General features: G+C 37.6%; 1 protein-coding gene across 2 annotated transcripts; it reads left to right on the forward strand.

Annotated features, from left to right (window-relative positions):
- The first annotated feature begins 1356 nt into the window (after positions 1–1356).
- On the forward strand, positions 1357–19542 carry LOC135845804 (uncharacterized). 2 transcript variants are annotated; one of them, XM_065364636.1, is made up of 5 exons: positions 1357–1531; positions 2174–2306; positions 2937–3058; positions 9389–9533; positions 19297–19542. In XM_065364636.1, exons 2-5 carry the CDS (start codon positions 2246–2248, stop codon positions 19398–19400), a joined length of 432 nt encoding a protein of 143 aa, XP_065220708.1. In that variant the 5' UTR covers positions 1357–1531; positions 2174–2245; the 3' UTR covers positions 19401–19542. The 2 variants fall into 2 exon arrangements, with proteins under 2 accessions (XP_065220708.1, XP_065220709.1); XM_065364637.1 differs by lacking the exon at positions 2174–2306 and having other exon boundaries at positions 1358–1531.
- Positions 19543–19906: the final 364 nt, after the last annotated feature.

Genomic DNA, 19906 nt, shown 5'->3' on the forward strand with positions numbered 1-19906 from the left:
CTTATTTGATTGATTTTGTAAACCTGGTGACTCCTGGTGAATCCTGGTGACTGATTCACCAGAAGTCACCAGAATTCACCAGAACGTTGAAAAGTCATATTTCATACCCTTATGACTTTTTGGTGAACAAAGTGACATTATTTGAGCAATTTTGTAAACCTGGTGACTTCTGGTGAATCCTGGTGACTGATTCACCAGAAGTCACCAGAATGTTGAAAAGTCATATTTCAACCCCTTATGACTTTTTGGCGAAAAAAGTGACCTTATTTGATTGATTTTGTAAACCTGGTGACTTTTGGTGAATCCTGGTGACTGATTCACCAGAAGTCACCAGAACGCTGAAAACTCATATTTCATACCCTGGTGACTTTTTGGTGAAAGAAGTGACATTATTTGAACGACTTTGTAAACCTGGTGACTCCTGGTGAATCCTGGTGACTGATTCACCAGAAGTCACCAGAATTCACCAGAACGTTGAAAAGTCATATTTCATACCCTTGTGACTTTTTGGTGAACAAAGTGACATTATTTGAGCGATTTTGTAAACCTGGTGACTTCTGGTGAATCCTGGTGACTGATTCCCCGGAAGTCACCAGAATTCACCATAACGTTGAAAACTCATATTTCATACCCTTGTGACTTTTTGGTGAAAGGAGCGAATTATTTGGGTGATTATGTAACCCTGGTGACTTCTGGTGAATCCTGTTGACTGATTCACCAGAAGTCACTAGAATTCACCATAACGTTGTAAACTAATATTTCATGCTCTGGTGACTTTTTGGTGAAAGGAGTGAATTATTTGGGTGATTTTGTAAACCAGGTGACTTCTGGTGAATCCTGGTGACTGATTCACCGGAAGTCACCAGAATTCACCATAACGTTGAAAACTCATATTTCATACCCTTGTGACTTTTTGGTGAAATAAGTGACCTTATTGTCCTTATTTGATTGATTTTGTAACCCTGGTGACTTCTGGTGAATCCTGGTGACTGATTCACCAGAAGTCACCAGAATTCACCAGAATTCACCATAACGTTGTAAACTAATATTTCATGCTCTGTTGACTTTTTGGTGAAAGGAGTGAATTATTTGGGTGATTATGTAAACCAGGTGACTTCTGATGAATCCTGGTTACTCATTCACCAGAAGTCACCAGAATTCACCAGAACGTTGAAAAATCATATTTCATACTGTGTTGACTTTTTGGTGAAAGAAGTGACCTTATTTGGGCGATTTTGTAATCCTGGTGAGCCTAATAAACAAACGCAACAGCGCATGCGTCAACACCTGATGCTGTAGTGTGTGTGTGTAAACGTGTGTATATTGCTGATAGTAGTTGAGTTATGCGTGTGCTGTTGCCTTTGTCCAGAACCATTTATGACATACTCGCGTGTTGTCACTCTTTTCATGTCTTTTTTTACATACCTACATACTTATAAATAACGTTCTTTTGAAGCAGATATTTCTACATCGCTTCAACGTTTTCTAAATCTGTGTTACAGTGTTTTTAAGGACTAAATTTTATATCTCGGTAAGTTAATATTTTTGCTCTGCTACTCTCCGATTGCAAGAGAGTTTTTACATTTGCTTTTTACTTATTGGTTGTTCTAAATAAATTAATGCTTAATGCTTTCTTTTTTTTCATTCAAACAACTCTCTATGGCATGATACATTTTTCAATTTCTTACAAAAAAACAAAGACGAAACAATTTTTTTCAAGCCATTCTGGAGCCTCTAGCGCAATTTTCAATTTCTTTAGAATTTTGAATTCGCTCCAAAATGCGTGAATAATAACTTGGGCGGCTAAAACACGTTTTTTTTTATGAAAAATTTTGATTTTTCTGAGCATGTTGCACCGATTTTGGAGCTCCATGAAAAATATTATGTTATTCCTAAGGGTGTAACTAAATTCCTGGAGAAAATTCGCAGGGGGACCCTCCTTGTTCTTTTCCTACAAATTTGTGAAATTTTCAACCCCTCGCCACAAAAATAGGATAGCATTTTTAAAAAAGGGATATAATTTTTGGCAAGTGTACGCAAAGAGGCTAAGTTGAAAACATCAATAGGTATCTAAGTTGTAAATACATTTAAGTATGTACTTCTCTAGGCATAGGTAGTTGAAATACGTGTACACAATTACACATGTTCGTGATCGTTTCTTTTTTTTCTCTAGGAACACAAGACAGATCCATCTCATATCAACGGACTCTTTTTTCAGGTCATCTGTAATTCAAGAAATACAAGGATGATGCGAAACTCATACGTTTTACTGATGATATTGACTGCATATACAGCATATTCTTCCGGTGAGTATCACCCAACCAGATATTTTTAATAGCGAAGAGCGGGGTGACGTCACAGGGTGTATACATATTTTTTTCAAAAAAAAATTTTCACATTGGGGGGGGGTTGAAAATTTTAGAAATTCGTAGGAAAAAACGGGGGGGGGAGCCTTTACGAAATTTTCTCACAAATTTAGTTACACCCCAAGGTATAACATATATTTTTTGTGGAGCTCAAAAATCGGTGCAACATGCTCAAAAAAACCAAAATCTTGCATAAAATGTGATTTTTCGTCATGTTTTGCCGTGTTTGGTATTTCAAGGTCAAAACTTTTTGAAAAAAATGAAATTTCAAGCAAAATGCGTAAGAATACACAAAAACGACCAATTTCTTGTTTTTGAGCCCAATAACGTAGGTAAAAATAAGTGGCAACTGGCAAACAACAAGTGAACATCAAGTACGTACCTATACTTAGCCATATACAAACTCAGCATTGGTACGCACTCTCAGATAATGAATAAGTACCTAGAAATACTGTTGCTAATTCTCTCATTTTTAGAAAAATACGGTTGAGAATCCTACACACTCGCCTATGCATTCTTAGTACATATTAACAAATCCTAATATTAGTGCCTTTAATGTTATTTTTTCAGGAGTTATGATCTCTTACGAAAATACTACTGTTCTCCATTACACTCCAAAAGAAAACATCTCTATTACCTGTACTGGAACAGGCGAAGACACAGTCAAATGGATACGTTATGATATAGTGAAAGTAAGCATTTAAAACACTTTAAAACACGAGTACCTAGTGCAGTATCTACCTCCTCCCTTTTTCAATTTAAAAGTTTTGGAATTACGAAATTCTGGATACAATTCTCTTAAAAGTCTGGCTTGTTTTTTTTGGGAAAGTTGGAAAATCGTAAAATTTGAAATAATATGCATACTTACGGAGTTGAAATTTTTAAAAGTGGTCCTAGGGGGGGAGGGCTTCAAAAGAAGACTCAAATTTTTCATCCCCAAATTCCAAATTTAACCCTCCCTCTCTTTGAGTTTGAAGGCCAAATTCGTCTGAAATTAAAGGTGGGCTTTTATCGGTGTCCCAACGAAGGGCTCCCCCACATTTTCAGAATTTTTCGTCAATTTTTAGAAGTTTTGGAATTGCGAAAATCTGGAAAAAATGCTCTTGGAAGTCAAGTTCGTTTTTTTTTTTTTAGCGAAGTTGTAAAATCTAAAATTTCAAATAATATGCATACCTACGGAGCTGAAATTTTTACCAGTAGTTTTAGGGGGCTTGAAAAGAAGACTCAATTTTTTTCAGCCCCAAATTCTAAATTTGAACTCCCTTTTTGGGGCCCAATTTTTTTGGACCTCTACTAGATGCCCTCGAGGTCTGAAATTGAAGGAGGCTTCAATCGGATTGCAAAAAATTTGAAAAAAAATACTCGCACAGCCTTTGAAAATCCAAAATTTGAAATACAGTAGAACCTCAATTATCTGACTAAAAAAATGCATTCGACTTCTTCTGATTAACCGATCAAAAGAAGTTGCATAATGTTTTATTATTCGAATAAAGCTAAATTTTTTATCAAATCGATGTCAAATCACTGCATGATTTTGCCTTTTGTCTAAAACTGTATTGGTGCAATGAGCTGTATGACGTTCAGGTACAAAAAATAGATAAACCATCTCAATTAACCATTAGGGAAGCAATAGCCATGAAGAAAAACAAAACAAATTTACTAAATAATGACTTAAAATCCTTAGAAAATATTTTACTTTCTGTTATTAAAACTAAACTTGAAGACATGACTCCTACCACATCCTCACCTACAACCACATCTTCTTCCACATGACCACACCCTTGTGCTGTTAATAGTCCGGCATATGACAATAGGAGTAATTGCACCCCCCCCCCCGACGATCCTCCGGGACAACTTTTTTCTTAAAGGGGGACATCCTAAGGAACATTTTATAGCAAACTTGCCCAAAAAAAAAGTTGGCCTTACTTACAAAATGGCGGCCATTTTGATTGACAGGTCAGCCGAAATCGCAGATTTTGCGTTTTAACATAGGACTGGCACGAAAATTTTTCAAACTTCACAAAGGTAGATCGAAAGAACATGCAAAAATTTATCACCTGTCAAAATTTAAAGTGCTAAAGTGCGTTTTTCGATTTTTGGTGAATTTTTGAAAATTGAATTTAGGCCAAAAATGAGGGAAAAAATCAAAATTTTACCAAATGGACCCAGAAAGCTGAAATTTGGGATATACCCTATTTTCGACATGTCAAATCGATTGGATACGGTTTCATCCCGTTTTGAGCAGTTCTGGAGCCTCCAGCAAATTTTTGAAACTCGAAATTCCCACAAAATTCCATCAAATTGGAGTTGTATAAAGCTAAAATTTATTCTGAAAACTAATTTCAATACGCTACGAAGTACTGCAGGTGAATTTCAAGTCGTTTTGGAGCATCCAGCGACTTTTTGAAAATTTCTGAAGCCTCCAGCAGATTTTTGAAACTTTAAATTTTTACAAAATTTCATCAAATGGAGATGGAAAGCTGAAATTTACTCTACACCCCAATTTTAACACCCTCTGAAGACGACTTCTGGTGGGTTCAAGTCATTTTAGGGCCTCCAGCGATTTTTTTGAAAATTACTGGAGCCTCCAGCAGATTTTTGAAACTTGAAATTTCCCCGTTGGCGAGCTGAAATTTACTTCGCAAGACTACATGGTGGTTTCAAATGGTTTCGAAGCTTCCAGCTACTTTTAAGAAATTTCAATTTTCCAAAAAAACGTCATAAAACCTTTCAAAAAATCGCTGGAGGCTCAAAACGACTTGAAATTCACCAACAGTCAACTTCGTAGCGTATAGAGATTAGTTTGCAGAATGAATTTCGACTCTCCATCTCAGTTTGAGTTTAAAAAATCTGCTGGAGGCTCCAGTAATTTTCAAAAAAGTCACTGGATACTTTAAAATGACTTGAAATCCACCAGAAGTCGTCTTCAGAGGGTGTTAAAATTGGGGTGTAGAGTAAATTTCAGCTTTGCATCTCCATTTGATGAAATTTTGTGAAAATTTAAAATTTCAAAAATCTACTGGAGGCTCCAGTAATTTTCAAAAAAGTCACTGGATGCTTTAAAATGACTTGAAATCCACCAGAAGTCGTCTTCAGAGGGTGTTAAAATTGGGGTGTAGAGTAAATTTCAGCTTTCCATCTCCATTTGATGAAATTTTGTGAAAATTTAAAGTTTCAAAAATCTGCTGGAGGCTTCAGGAATTTTCAAAAAGTCGCTGGAGGCTCCAAAACGACTTGAAATTCACCTGCAGTACTTCTTAGCGTATTGAAATTAGTTTTTAGAATAAATTTTAGCTTTACAACTCCAATTTGATGGAATTTTGTGAGAATTTCGAGTTTAAAAAATTTGCTGGAGGCTCCAGAACTGCTCAAAACGGGTTGAAACCGTTTCCAATCGATTTGGCATTTCGAAAATAGGGTATATCCCAAATTTCCGCTTTCTTGGTCAATTTGGTAAAATTTTGATTTTTTCTCTCATTTTTGGCCAAAATGGGATTTTCAAAAATTCACCAAAAATCGAAAAACGCACTTTAGCACTTGAAGTTTAGACAAGTGATAAATTTTTGCATGATCTTTCGATCTACCTTTGTATGGTTTGAAAAATTTCGTGCAAGTCCTGAGTTGAAACGCCAAATATGCAATTTCGGCTGACTGTCAATCAAAATGGCCGCCATTTTGTAAGTAAGGCCAACTTTTTTTTGGGCAAGTTTGCTTCAAAATGTTCCTTAGGATGTCCCCTTTAAGAAAAAAGTTGTCCCGGAGGATCGGCTGGGGGGGGGGTGTGCAATTACTCCTATTGTCATATGCCGGACTATAAACAACCACACCCTTGTACACTAGTATATAAGCTTGTAGACTTTTGATCATCTTGTTCAATAGTGATTTAAGTCTGATGATGAAGACTTGGTGTTTGAAAAGCGTTGCACTAATAAATAGTAAAAACTGAGAAGCAAGACTTATTTTTTCCTAATTTAACAACTTCTTGCTAAAAGGTTCCTTTTTACCTCTCAGATAAATTTGATATTCATCATGAGAAGTACCAATTCGTGAAATTATACCACTACCAGCATACTTTCACCCACAAAACCCCCTTTTCCCAAAAATTTGATGATTTACAGCAGTAATACCTACGTTAATTTTGGATATATTTTTCATGTTACTGCCCAATGTTGCAAGTTGTTGGAAGAATTTATAAAAGTATAATAAAGTACAAGTAAGTATACGTTTCAGTGATACTATTCGTGAAATTTTTTTTTTGACCAGACCAGCTAACATACCCCAATCAGTAAGTATACATAAAAAAATTGAGTAAAAGAAAAGTACTTATAGGTACCTTTATAGTTCAATTCTCTCTCACCAGTGCACCTAAACTTTAAAATGAATACGGGGTTAAAATCACTATAAAAAAAACTATCAAAAGATGTCAAGATTCATGAGCACAATGTATACCAACTGGATTACAGTAAAGGTACGCAATAATAACACAAAACCAGTTCATGCTAAGCACCTGCCACATTGCGTAAGTCCTGTAGCTGTAATACTCTCGATCAAGTCACTCAAAACATGCAAAACTGAATGTTTTGAACAGGGATGGAAGAGCCTTGAATTCAGGGCTCCCGCTCTTGGCTCTGGCTCAGCTCCCCGCAAGTTTCAGCTCTGCCCACGCGAAACAGTACCAGTGGTATTTACCAAAGGATATTACCACTGGTACTTTCGTCAAGAACCACTGGTGACATTTCCACTGGTTACCACTGGTTACCAATGGTAATATCACCATTGGTAATGTCACCATTTTTTGGATTGCGAATTGTTTTGAAAATATATTTACGGCAACCCGGGTATTGTTTTTCATTGCAGACCCTCCTATCACAAAGGATTCTTCCTAAAAAAATTTAAAACGTTAAAAAAAATTTTATGCCTGAGGGAGGATTCGAACCCAGATCCCCTAGTTCTGTAGTCACCTGCCTTACCCATTGAGCCACTGGAGAAGTTGAAGTAATTATGTGTTTAAAGCGTTTATATGCGCTTTTCAGCATTCTGGACTTAATAAAAATTTCAAGTTAGATGATTTTACCAAATAAAAACTGCCTGTACAGTGTACACGTAATTAAATTTTTCGAATATGAGGCCAAATTTTGAAGGTCGGTAGGTAATTTTTTTACTTCATTACAAAAAATCGCATGTGTTACATAAAAAAAATCACTTTAAAACATACAATTTTTTTTATTATCCTAAATTTTAAATTTGAAAGAAATTTCTTGAAGTATGATTAGGGGCTTTGTGAATATGCATTTGATTTATTCCCTTTCTAAATTTTTCTGTTTCTCATTAATTACATTGGAAATATCCAGCATGATAAATACCAATATCACCAGACACCAGACTCGTAATGTATGGTAGACTAGTTAATACTTCACTGGTACCCACTGGTACCGAAAATCAGGGATCATGGAGGGAGGGGGGTCAGTGCCTCCACCTCCAGCTCCGGCTCCCAAATTTGAAAAAAAAATACCTCCAGCTCCGGAGCTTTTTTATAAGTACCTCCACCTCCACCTCCGGCTCCACTTGAAAAATTTCAAATACCTCTTGCACCGGCTCCGGCTCCCAGAGCAAGGCCAAAAAAGGGTACCCTCCGGGGGGCTTCTGCCCTCCACCTCCGCCTCCGGAGGTCGTGGAGGGAGGGGGGGTTAGAGCCTTCCCCTCCGGCTATTTGAAAAAAAATACCTCCGGCTCCGGGTTTTTTTTGTAAGTGCCTCCACCTCCACCTCCGGCTCCCGGAGCAAGTCCAAAAACAGGTACCCTCCGGGGGCTCCTACCCTCCACCTCCACTCCGCTCCGCGATCCCTGTTGAAAATCACCAGTGGAATAATAAGTGGTTTTTACCAGTGGCATATTTTCACCACTGGTACCAATGGTATCACCAATAGCAATACCACTGGTACCAGTGGTGAAAATATACGACTGGTAAAAACCACTTAGTATACCAGTGGTGATTTTCGATACCAGTGGTACCAGTGAAGTACCACTGGTCTACCATACATTACCATTGGTGACCACTGGTACTGTTTCGCGTGGGTGGCTCGCTCTTGGCTCTTGGCACTTTTTCTTTACATGAGCTCTTTGGCTCCTTGCTCGCTCCTCAATTCTTTCCGACTCCGCTCTTTGACTCTCGACTCCCTCTTCCAATTTCTCGGCTCCCACTCCAGCTCTGGCTCTGGCTCTTGGCTCTTTAAATTAGAGTTCAAAATTCGTGAAAAACGATGAAAAAAAATGAAAATACACTGCATTTATTTTCATTTCATTTCTCAATGAGGAAAAAAACTTAGAAATTCTTCATTTTCTTCACAAATGTGAGTTAAAAGTTGAATTTTTGATAAAATTGTGCGCATTTTTCAACTTTTTTCTCTACTTTTAGGGAGCCAAAGAGCCTGAAAAATTTTGTGGGCTCCCACTCGGCTCTGGCTCTTTCCAGGTTAAAGACTCCTTATGATGATGGCTCTCTTGAGTAAAATAAGGAGCTCTTTTGCAAGAGAGCTCGTGATGTTTTTCTGCACTTTCATTTATTTGGCTCTTGGCTCTGGCTCTAGCTCCTCAAAAAATCCGGCTCTTTCAGACTCTGGCTCCGGCTCGCTCCCGGCTCTTCCATCCCTGGTTTTGAACATTTCTCTAGACATGTTCCCAATATCATTTTTTGAATCTTTGACTTGGGTTTTTTCAATTTTTGGCGCCCTAACTTTTCTCCTGGACTGAATTAACATGCCCAATAGCAATGGCTATGCCAATTTCAATATTAATGTTGACCCATCCACATCGCTTACTTTTGGAACCCTCATGTCGAAGTGAATTCCGCCCTTGTTTTGGGCAAAGTGTTGATGCATTTTTTTGTATGATACCCCGTATCTTGATTTCAACCCCCCCCCCCCCAGAATTGATGGGGCGGGTGGTCAAGTTATGCTACTGTACTCAAAATAAGAATTCTAACCATGGAAAATTGTGATGTTCCTTTTTGTTTTTGTTTTCAGGGTAAGGGTAATTACACCATAAATACACAGACTCCATATAGAAAACTCCTTGAAATACGAAACGCTTCAGTTTTTCATTCTGGAATGTACTACTGCGTTTCAACAAAGGACGGCGATAATTACATGTGGATTTATCTCTTACCTGGTAAGGCTATAGAGTTGGACTGTAGAATGTAGAATGTAAAATATAAGGTAGAATAATGTATAGAATATTTATATCTTATATATTAAAATGATGTCGGTTTTTTTGTTCCCACGAGATCTCAGTGAGTAGGTAGTCAACCAATTTTCATAAAAGACCCCTCAATAGAAAGCTTGTGAAGTGTAGATTTGCAGGCCATTCTTAAAAGTTCGAAAAGTTTGGCCAAAAGCTCAAAAGGCTTGAGAAATCATTTTGGCCAATCACAACATAGCATTCGGCAATTATAATTCCCACAAGATCTCAATAAATACACACCCGATTTTCATAAAAGACCCCTCAATAGAAAGCTTGTGAAGAGTAGTTTTGCAGGGTATTCTAGAAAGTTTGGCCAAAAGCTCAAAAACCTCGAGAAATCATTTCAGCCAATCACAACGCAGCATTTGGCGATTAGAATGATGTTGGTTTTTTTGTTCCCCTAAAGAGCTTTATGTTCCCCACTCCCCAGGAGACCTCAGTGTGTACTCAATCGATTTTCAAAAAAGACCCCTCAGTAGGAAGCTTGTGAAGTGTAGATATGCACTTATGCAGGGTATTATTGAAAGTTCAAAAAATTTGGCTAAATGTTCAAAAGACTTGAGAAACCATTTCGGCCAATCACAACGCAGCATTCAACAAAGTTTTTCTGATTCCGCGAGACCAGAGATGGAGTGATTAACAAAAATAATGAAGTGGGTTCAATTGGGGCGATTCTCCCAAAAATTGAATCTGATTCAATGAACTGATTCAAAAATCGTGATTCGCGACTCAATTTTTGTTATTCTTGCTACCTACTGCTGACTAGAAACGAAGTTTTGATGCAAAATAAAATCAAAAAATATTTCGGACAGATTTTGCGACATTTTTAAAAAAAACAGAAGCAAATCGGATTGAAATGGCCTGCAATTCACTTTGGAAAAATGTTACAAATGGAATGTTACGGTAACTGAATTTTTGTCTTTCCTCAAGGAGAGGCTGAAGGATAATTTTTTAAAATTTCAAAGAAGAATGAAACCGACGGACAAAAATATATTTGAGACTGGAATACACCAATTTTGAAACCAATAACGGGAACCTTATCTGCCATGAAGGTCCAAAAAAACGACTTGAAATCCGCCTGCAGTCTTCATGGCGTGTTGAAATTATGTTACAGAGTGAATTTCGGTTATATCGCACATCGGGAGTAATAAGGTCACATCTCAAAAAAGTGAAATTTTACAAGAGAGTGATTTTCTTTTTTTTAAAACTTGATTCATTATTTTTATCAACTTATAATTAATTGTGAGGAATGAATAGCACCTCATTTTAAAGATCTGGTATCCTACCTTCATTTAGCATAAGAACACATTGAAAAATTCATTAAAGTTGATGTGGAGACGAAAGGAAGCGTCCAAAAAAAATTTCATGTTAACAGTTGATGTGGAGACGAAAGGAAGCGTCCAAAAAAAATTTCATGTTAACAAAGTTGTAGAGAATTAAATTTCCAATCGAGTAATGTCGTTAGTTTTTTTCTAGAGTGCTTAGTTTTTGAGTTTTTCTCAAAAAACTAAAATTTCATGATATGTGCAAATTCATTTTTCTGAAAAGTGATCAATTTTTTAAAAAATTTCCATTTGGTACAAACCAATAAAAAATGCACTCCTTGTGACTATTTCTAACTGACAAACATTCAAAACAATCGAAACTGTTTGTTAACACTTTGTATGTACGAAATTTGCTCAAAAAAGGTGGAGTTTTTTGAGATGTCACCTTATAACTCCAAAGGGTACCCCCGATAAGATAGGCAAAATGCCCTTAACCTCGGATTTTGATGAAACTCACAGGGTATGTTTAGTACCCCCAATAAATAATTTTGGGCCCATAGCCCGCTCCCCACCTCAACCCCCTCAGCCAGGGGGGCAAAAAAACGCGTTTTTCAGGGGGAAAATTCTGTATCAGCGCGTAATTAAGAAAAATTCATTCTGTAAACGAATATAGTTAGAGGGTACATGGGGGTACCTCCCTGAATTGGAACGAAAAAACATACCAAAACGATTTTTTCGTCAAATATGCATCTTTAGGTCTACTTTCTATAGAAGTCATCACCCGGCCATTTGGAGTGGTGAGTCAAGCTCAAAAGCTCAAAAAACTCTCAAAAAACCACGTTTTTTACGTTTTTCTCCAAAAATATGGACAAATGGCGGAAATCGAAGAGAATCAAGTTGTTCAGCGTGAAATTTTACCTCAGAATTGTGTAATTGAAAATTCATTTACATATACCGCGTGATCGTAAAACTACACGTGCAGAAGTATTTGTACTTATATCAGGATAGCTTGAAGGGTATTTCCTGGGTAAAATAGGTGAAATGCCCCTGTCCTCGGATTTCTGAAATTTTGATGAAACATTGTTGGGTACCATTAAAAAAAATGTCGGAGCCAAAAAATCCCCCCTCACCCCACCTATCTTGCTCACAATAGCGAAAAAACGCCTTTTTCAGGGGGACAAAATAATGCTTCAACGAGTTTTGAAAAAAAAATCTGTATTCACTCAAAATACTTGATGAAGATATGAACCTAGCAACGTGAATTTTTTTCAAAAATTGTTGCCCCCCCCCTGAAGAGAGATATTGACAAAAGAAAATTTGAAACCGCCGTATCTCCAAACCTAATTCAAGCACAGGAAATTTTTTTTTCAAAAATGTATCTGCACGAGTACTATAATTGGTATTTTTTCAAATTTTCCCTCCAGGTGAGCCATCTTCAAAAACTCAAAAAACACTCAAAATTGTGTTTTTTGTGTCGCGGCATCATCCAAAAAAAGCGATCCGTAATTTTGCACGCTGGGCTCCAAAAACAATAGAAAACCGACTAACTTCTTTAAACTCCAATTTTTTGGCCATGCGGCACCCCCTCTCCAAACTTTAGGGCGAAAGTAGATTGACAATATGGGTATCCATATCATATGAATCGAACTCGCTGAATACGAATATGAAGTTTGATTTGCAGTTGGACCCTTCCTAACGGTCACATTTGGGAGAGGGGTTGCCCCAAAATTGGATTTCTTCTGACAAATATGCCATGCGACTTCTTAATCAAGGTTTCCTTGAATTACAAGGACTTTTTAAGTAGTATCTAACTCAAAAACTATCACAAAGGTTTCTTTTTAGGGCCGATGATTAAATTTTTATGTGAGTTACCACACATCGAAAACATCATAGGTATACCTAACTACATATACTGTGTAGTAGATTGGGTAGATCATGGAAAAAAAAACTGTAGATTTTTACCAATTTCAGCAAAAATCGCCATTTTGAGTTGAAAGTTGTACAGTTCTAGCTCCAGAAGTGTCCCTAAAGGGAAAACATGTGCCCTGAAAGTTGGGGTATTTTCGAAAAAACCGTGTTTTTTTTCACTGCATGTAGCCCCTGTACCCAATTTGTTTTGAGAAAAATGACGACCCAGTCCTAAATGAATATATGTAAGGTGCACCGGGGCAAGTCAGAATGATTTTTTGCAATTTCAACTTTGACCAGCTGTTACTCCCCTTCTAATGAACCAATATGGATCAAATTTATTATGTAGGTTCCCATAAGGGTTCTTAACCTATGGTGAAAATTTGAGCGCGATTGACACAGTAGCTTTCGCTCAGTGGAATAAAATATAAACTGTCCTGACTTACCCCAATTGGGGGAAGTCAGAACAGGCTAAACTTTGCAGAGGCGTAGATCACAAACCGAGCGTCCTAGAAAAATTGCATAGAAACAAAATTGTAGAGAATTTAATTCTCTTTGAGACCACTCTCATCAGATTTTCACTAGGACACACGGTTCGTCCGCTATATGCGAAAAACTAAGAAATAGATAGTCTATATTTTAGACCAAATTCAAAATAAGTTCAAAACAACAACAAAATACAATTGAACCAAAGACATCTAAAATGAAACTGAATCGCGAAAATTTTTATGCAATGATGAAGTAGGGGTAGTACCCTCAAGTCACCTTTAGTGGCACTTCGCCAGATATAAACCTCTAGGCGCTAGAGCAAGTTTTCTAACTTACCCCGAATTCCAACTTCCCCCGGTGCACCTTATTTGAGATTCTGCGTCCACTGTGCTATAATTTTCAATTATTATCGCCAATTTTGAAAAATCACCAAAAATTTAGGAATTTTTGCCAATATTCCTCGATTCTTTGAAACCTAAAATATTGGCATCATTGCGTTCCAAAATATTTTCACAGTTTCAGAAATATATCATCTTTCGATATTTTTACCCCCCCCCCCCCCAAAAAAAAAAAAGATTAACAAATTTTCAATCGCTCAGTAGAACCCTAAAGGTGGCCTTGGATTTTGACAGCAATAGCATAGTTCGACGCAGAATCTCAAATACTTTATGTACTTTCATTATACAGTCTACTCCATGTACATATTTTGAGTGAATACAGATTTTTTTTTCAAAACTCGTTGAAGCATGATTTTTCCCCCTGAAAAAGGCGTTTTTTCGCTATTGTGAGCAAGATAGGTTGGGTGAGGGGGGATTTTTTGGCTCCGACATTTTTTTTAATGGTACCCAACAATGTTTCATCAAAATTTCAGAAATCCGAGGACAGGGGCATTTCACCTATTTTACCCAGGAAATACCCTTCAAGCTATCCTGATATAAGTACAAATACTTCTGCACATGTAGTTTTACGATCACGCGGTATATGTAAATGAATTTTCAATTACACAATTCTGAGGTAAAATTTCACGCTGAACAACTTGATTCTCTTCGATTTCCGCTATTTGTCCATATTTTTGGAGAAAAACGTAAAAAACGTGGTTTTTTGAGAGTTTTTTGAGCTTTTGAGCTTGACCCACCACTCCAAATGGCCGGGTGATGACTTCTATAGAAATGTGAGAGGGATATATGGCGGTCCTGTTAAGGGATATTAGGGACAAGTTACCACCCTTGTGGTGGTAACACTGGAAAGCGTCGAGTACGGGGCCTACGTGGCCGGAGCTCGGCGCCGCGGCCGTCATTATGTTCGTACTATTGTGTAGGGCATGATCAGTGTCGCGAGTTTATATCTTTATTGTGTAGTGAGATTAAGGACGTCGTGGTGTCGTCTATTGTGTAGTGATTTTATCTCTTTTCCTATGTGTTTTATGTTATATTGTTTGTAATGTGTAATGAGTTTAATATCTTATTATTTCATTGTGTTTATTATATTTAAACTGTGTTAATTGTAATAATTCAGCCGAAGGAGGCATTTTGTTATAATTGACTTACTCGTGTTCGTAACGTAACGAATAAACCTTCGTAAAGCAACGCGTATACGTTTTATTTAATAGTTAAAGGTAATATTACTCAAGCCGGGGTAAGTACCACACTCTTCAGGGGTGCTAAAACTTATATTATCTTTACAGAAAGTAGACCTAAAGATGCATATTTGACGAAAAAATCGTTTTGGTATGTTTTTTCGTTCCGGAGTAATGTCGATTTAAAGTTTTCTTTTGTCCACCCTTCTCCCCCCATGCGATGAAAAATTCTGAAAAAATTCAGGGAGGTACCCCCATGTACCCTCTAACTATATTCGTTTACAGAATGAATTTTTCTTAAATATTACGCGCTGATACAGAATTTTCCCCCTGAAAAACGCGTTTTTTTGCCCCCCTGGCTGAGGGGGGTGAGGGGGGTGAGGTGGGGAGCGGGCTATGGGCCCAAAATTATTTTTTGGGGGTACTAAACATACCCTGTGAGTTTCATCAAAATCCGAGGTTAAGGGCATTTTGCCTATCTTATCCGGGGGTACCCTTTAATAACTTGCAATGTTGTTGGGATTTTGAGTTAGGCCATTTGGGTTTTTTTACATGATCTAGATAATGTACCCAAATCAAAGTGTTATTTTTGGTTGAGGGGGGGGGGGGGGGGGTCATACAAACCCCAAAAATGCAAAAACATCAAAATCAATTTTTTTTTAGATGTGACCTTATTACTCCCGAGGTGCGATATATAGCTTCGTGGGTTCGTAATTTGCGAACCTGCGAACCAGTATATGAAGCGTTCGCAGGTATGCAAATTGACGAGTAAACATTTTTACAAATCCAAAGTACGGTAATGCAAACACAGCAACGGTGTAAATTCAAGTTTGCAAGTTACGAACCTGCGAACAAGGTATGGTACTATTCGTAGGTTCGCAAATTGGCACTACGAAGTAAACATTTTTACTGGCCAATTTGCGTACCTGCGAACGCTTCATATACAGGTTCGTAGGTTCGTAATTTGCGAACCTGCGAACCAGTATATGAAGCATTCGCAGGTACGCAAATTGGCCAGTAAAAATGTTTGCAAGTCCGAAGTACAATAATGCGAACACAGCAACGGCGTAATTTCAAGTTCGCAAGTTACGAACCTGCAACCAGGGTATGGTACTATTCGTAGGTTCGCAAGTTGCGACACTACGAACCTGTATATGAAGCGTTTGCAGGTACACAAATTGGCCCTTAAAATTTTTTACTTCGTAATTTGGTGCCAATTTGCGAACCTGCGAACGCTTCATATACGGGTTCGTATTGTCGCAACTTGCGAATCTACGAATATACCATACCCTGTCCGTAGGTTCGCAAATTGGCGAGATTTTTACGTACGAATCCAAAGTACGATAATGCGAACACAGCAATGTTGTAATTTCAAGTTCGCAAGTTACAAACATGCGAACGAGGTATAGTAGTATTCTTATGTTCGCAAGTTGCGACACTACGAACCTGTATATGAAGTGTTTGCAAGTTCGCAAATTGGCACCAAGTCATGAAGTAAAAACTTTTACTGTTCAATTTACGGTTCTGCGAACGTTTCGTATACCAGTTCGTAGTGTCGCAACTTGCGAACCTACGAATTGACAATTTTTGGCAATCAAGTGAGAATGTTCGCAATTTCGGGCCAAAAAACCAGAATTTTTATTTTTTAAAAAGCAAGACAACAATAATTACAGAAAAAGGACGTTTTTTGGTAGATTTTTGGCAAGAAAGCGAGACTTGCAAAAAAATTTTGAAAAAAAAAATCAAAAACAAGAACAAAAAGCAGGGTATTTTTTTACTATTTTTGCCAAAAAGTAAGATTTTTTGAAAATTATTGTCATCAGAAAAAAGAATTAGGTATGCATTTTGTCAATTTTATAGCAAATAAGCGAGATCTCAGAGCAATTTCTTAGGAAAAAGCTGAGATTTTTCAGTTATTTTGCTAAAAAGCGAGCTTTCTTCCTTCAAAGTTGTTTTTCTACCTCAATTCTTTCACATTACGTCGTGAAATCGGTGAAATGAACAGAAAATCTGAAGTGTGGTGAGGTGGAGGGGGGGGGGTGAAAGTGAACTCAATTAATACACGGTTGCTGGCACCGCATCAACCTTCAATACTTTGAATTTTCAAGTAGGGCTCAACGATAGACATTTTTTTAATTCCTCGACGATTTCAGACTTGAAGGAGAAATCGAAATTCGAACATGCAAACACAGCAACAGTGTAATTTCAAGTTCGCAAGTTACGAACCTGCGAACAAGGTACCTATGGTTAGTATTCGTAGGTTCGCAAGTTGCGGCACTACGAACCTTGTATATGAAGCGTTCGCAGGTTCGCAAATGGGCCAGTAAAAATTTTTACAAGTTGAAGTTACGAACATGCGAACACAGCAACAGTGTAATTTCAAGTTCACAAGTTAGGAACCTGCGAACGAGGGTAGTACATACTATATTCGTAGGTTCGCAGGTTCGCAAATTGGTGAGTGAAAATTTTTACAAGTTCAAAGTACGATAATGCGAACACAGCAACGGTGTAATTTCAAGTTCGCAAGTTACGAACCTGCGAACAAGGTATGGTTAGTATTCGTAGGTTCGCAAGTTGCGACACTACGAACCTGTATATAAAGCGTTCGCAGGTTCGCAAATTGGCACCATGTTACGAAGTAAACATTTTTACTGGCCAATTTGCGAACCTGCGAACGCTTTATATACAGGTTCGTAGTGTCGCAACTTGCAAACCTACGAATACTAACCATACCTTGTTTGCAGGTTCGTAACTTGCGAACTTGAAATTACACTGTTGCTGTGTTTGCATGTTCGAATTTCGATTTCTCCTTCAAGTCTGAAAGTTTTCAACTGCGGAAAAGAGAAACAAACCGGCCCTGACGAAGCGAAGGCAAAAGCTCTCAAAAATCAGTATTTTGAAAAACTCAAAATTGAAAAAAAAAACAAACAAGCCTGAGCAAAGCGGGGGCAAAAAGCTTTCAAAAATTCATGTTTTGAGAAGTAGGTACAAGTGAAAAAAAAGTTTCTTCATGCAGGGAGGAATTCATTTTTCTGATTCAAACTTTAAACATTTCTTGAATTTGAACAATAAGGTTCTCAGGTCTCAAAAATGTGTAATTCAAGCTCTAAAAAAGTCAACAAATGAGCTCTTTTCTACGGAATTGAAGATTGAGAAAAAGGAACGCTTGTGAAATTTTCATTTTTTCACACCTTTTCAACAAAATTCACTACTTTTTCACTACTTTCACTTCCTGTTGGATACCATGTGAATCCGATTCGAAAATCAAAATTGATCCGAATTCAATTCCGCGATTCGAATCTTCCCTCTCTGCACTAGATATGCATTATGCAGTAAGTGCTCAACCGATTTTCATAAAAGACCCCTCAATACAAAGCTTGCGAATGTGTAGGTAGATATTCAGGTTATTATTAAAAGTTCAAAAAATTTGGCCAAAAGATCAAAAAGCTCAAGAAACAATTTCGGCCAATCATAAAAGCTGCATTCAGCAAAGTTTTTAGCCAAATTTTTGTAAAAAATGGGCTATTTGTCGTAGGCCAGCAGTTTTTAATTTATACGTTTCAGCAGGATGGTGATTTTTACATTTTATGACCTGGAACCGGTTCTAATCGATCAAATAAAGTCAAACTTGAGAAATGGGGTTCGGGGTTCTTTTGAGAGCTAGAATTGACCCCTGCAGTTTGGAGGGTCAAAGTTGAAAATTACAGAAAACTCATTTTTTTCGGAGAAGCATAATTTGGCTCCAAATTGATGAAAATGGTCCAAATTCATACCATTGGTGAGTAACGCTATTGCGAACAACATACTCAAATTTCAGTTTCCTAGGTCATTCCCATCCCATTTAAAAGGGGGGAAACCTGATTTTGACCCTATTTTGACCCCAAACCACTATTAAAATTGACCTAGGGAGCCCCAATGTCCAGAATACAATGGAATGGTGCCACTTAGGTGCCTTTTGCAGGGTTCAACCTTCCAACTCCATTTGACCCCTCTCCAGGGTCAAAACAGTGGATTTTTGCGTGTTTTTTGACGTTTAGCCATATCTACAGCCCCTCCAAATTGACCTAGAGGATCCAAATTTTCACAGTACATTGGGAAGATGTATCCGAAGTGCCTTTTGCAGGTTTCAACCTTCCAACCCTGTTTGGCCGCTCTCCAGGGTCAAAAGAGTGGATTTTTTTGCTATTTTACGCGTTTTCCAATTTTTCAGACAGCCTGTAGCCTCTCCAAATTGACATAGATGGTCTAAATTGTCACAGTACATTGGGATCTTCTCCACGAAACTATCCCCGCGAACATTTGGTTGAGGAGGGTCTGGAGGGTCATACAAACCCCAAAAACGCACCAATGTCAAAATCAATTTTTTTTGAGACGTAACCTTATTACTCCCGAGGTGCGAAATATGGTTTTAACCTGACAAAAATAAATATTCTCTACATTATTTCTGTTTCAGAGTATCCCGCTTTTAAAAATACCATACCGGGCAAAGTTTATGTAACTTCACTTTCACACCCAGAGAAAGGTCGTTGGATGAATGAATACGGTGATTATGAATAAACAACTTCAACGAATCAAAAACAATGACATCATTGCATTTAATATACCTTGGTAGGTCTAATGATAAGAATTTGAGTGTAAGGTGCATCATTATTTGTATCAATTTACTTGACTAATAAAACAATAAAGAATCTGCATGTAACGTCATATTGTTTTGTACCAATCTAGTTGATAACATGTATGTATCTACCTAGTACTGAGTCCATACAGTAATTTCTTCAATCAGAATACATACTTTTCTGTTTCCTCAGGTGGAAGGTCTATGCAGTCAGGTATTACCATGTATGTCTCTTCTTCTAACTCTCCATTCTGGAAAGCAGTAGTCAGGTCTAATTGAATCGGTGAGAAAAGAAAGAGACCAAGTCACGTAATTTTGGAAAAAAAAATGTTCACGGATATGTGGGTTTTGAAATATGGCGGATCGAGTGGTGATGTCAGATTTCCGCAAAACTGCCGGGAAAGTGGTATTTGGGCGCATAAAAAGGGCGGGTCTGCATTGATGACTT

The sequence above is a fragment of the Planococcus citri genome, chromosome 4 (genome assembly GCF_950023065.1).
Source record: "Planococcus citri chromosome 4, ihPlaCitr1.1, whole genome shotgun sequence".
Lineage (NCBI taxonomy): Eukaryota > Metazoa > Arthropoda > Insecta > Hemiptera > Pseudococcidae > Planococcus > Planococcus citri.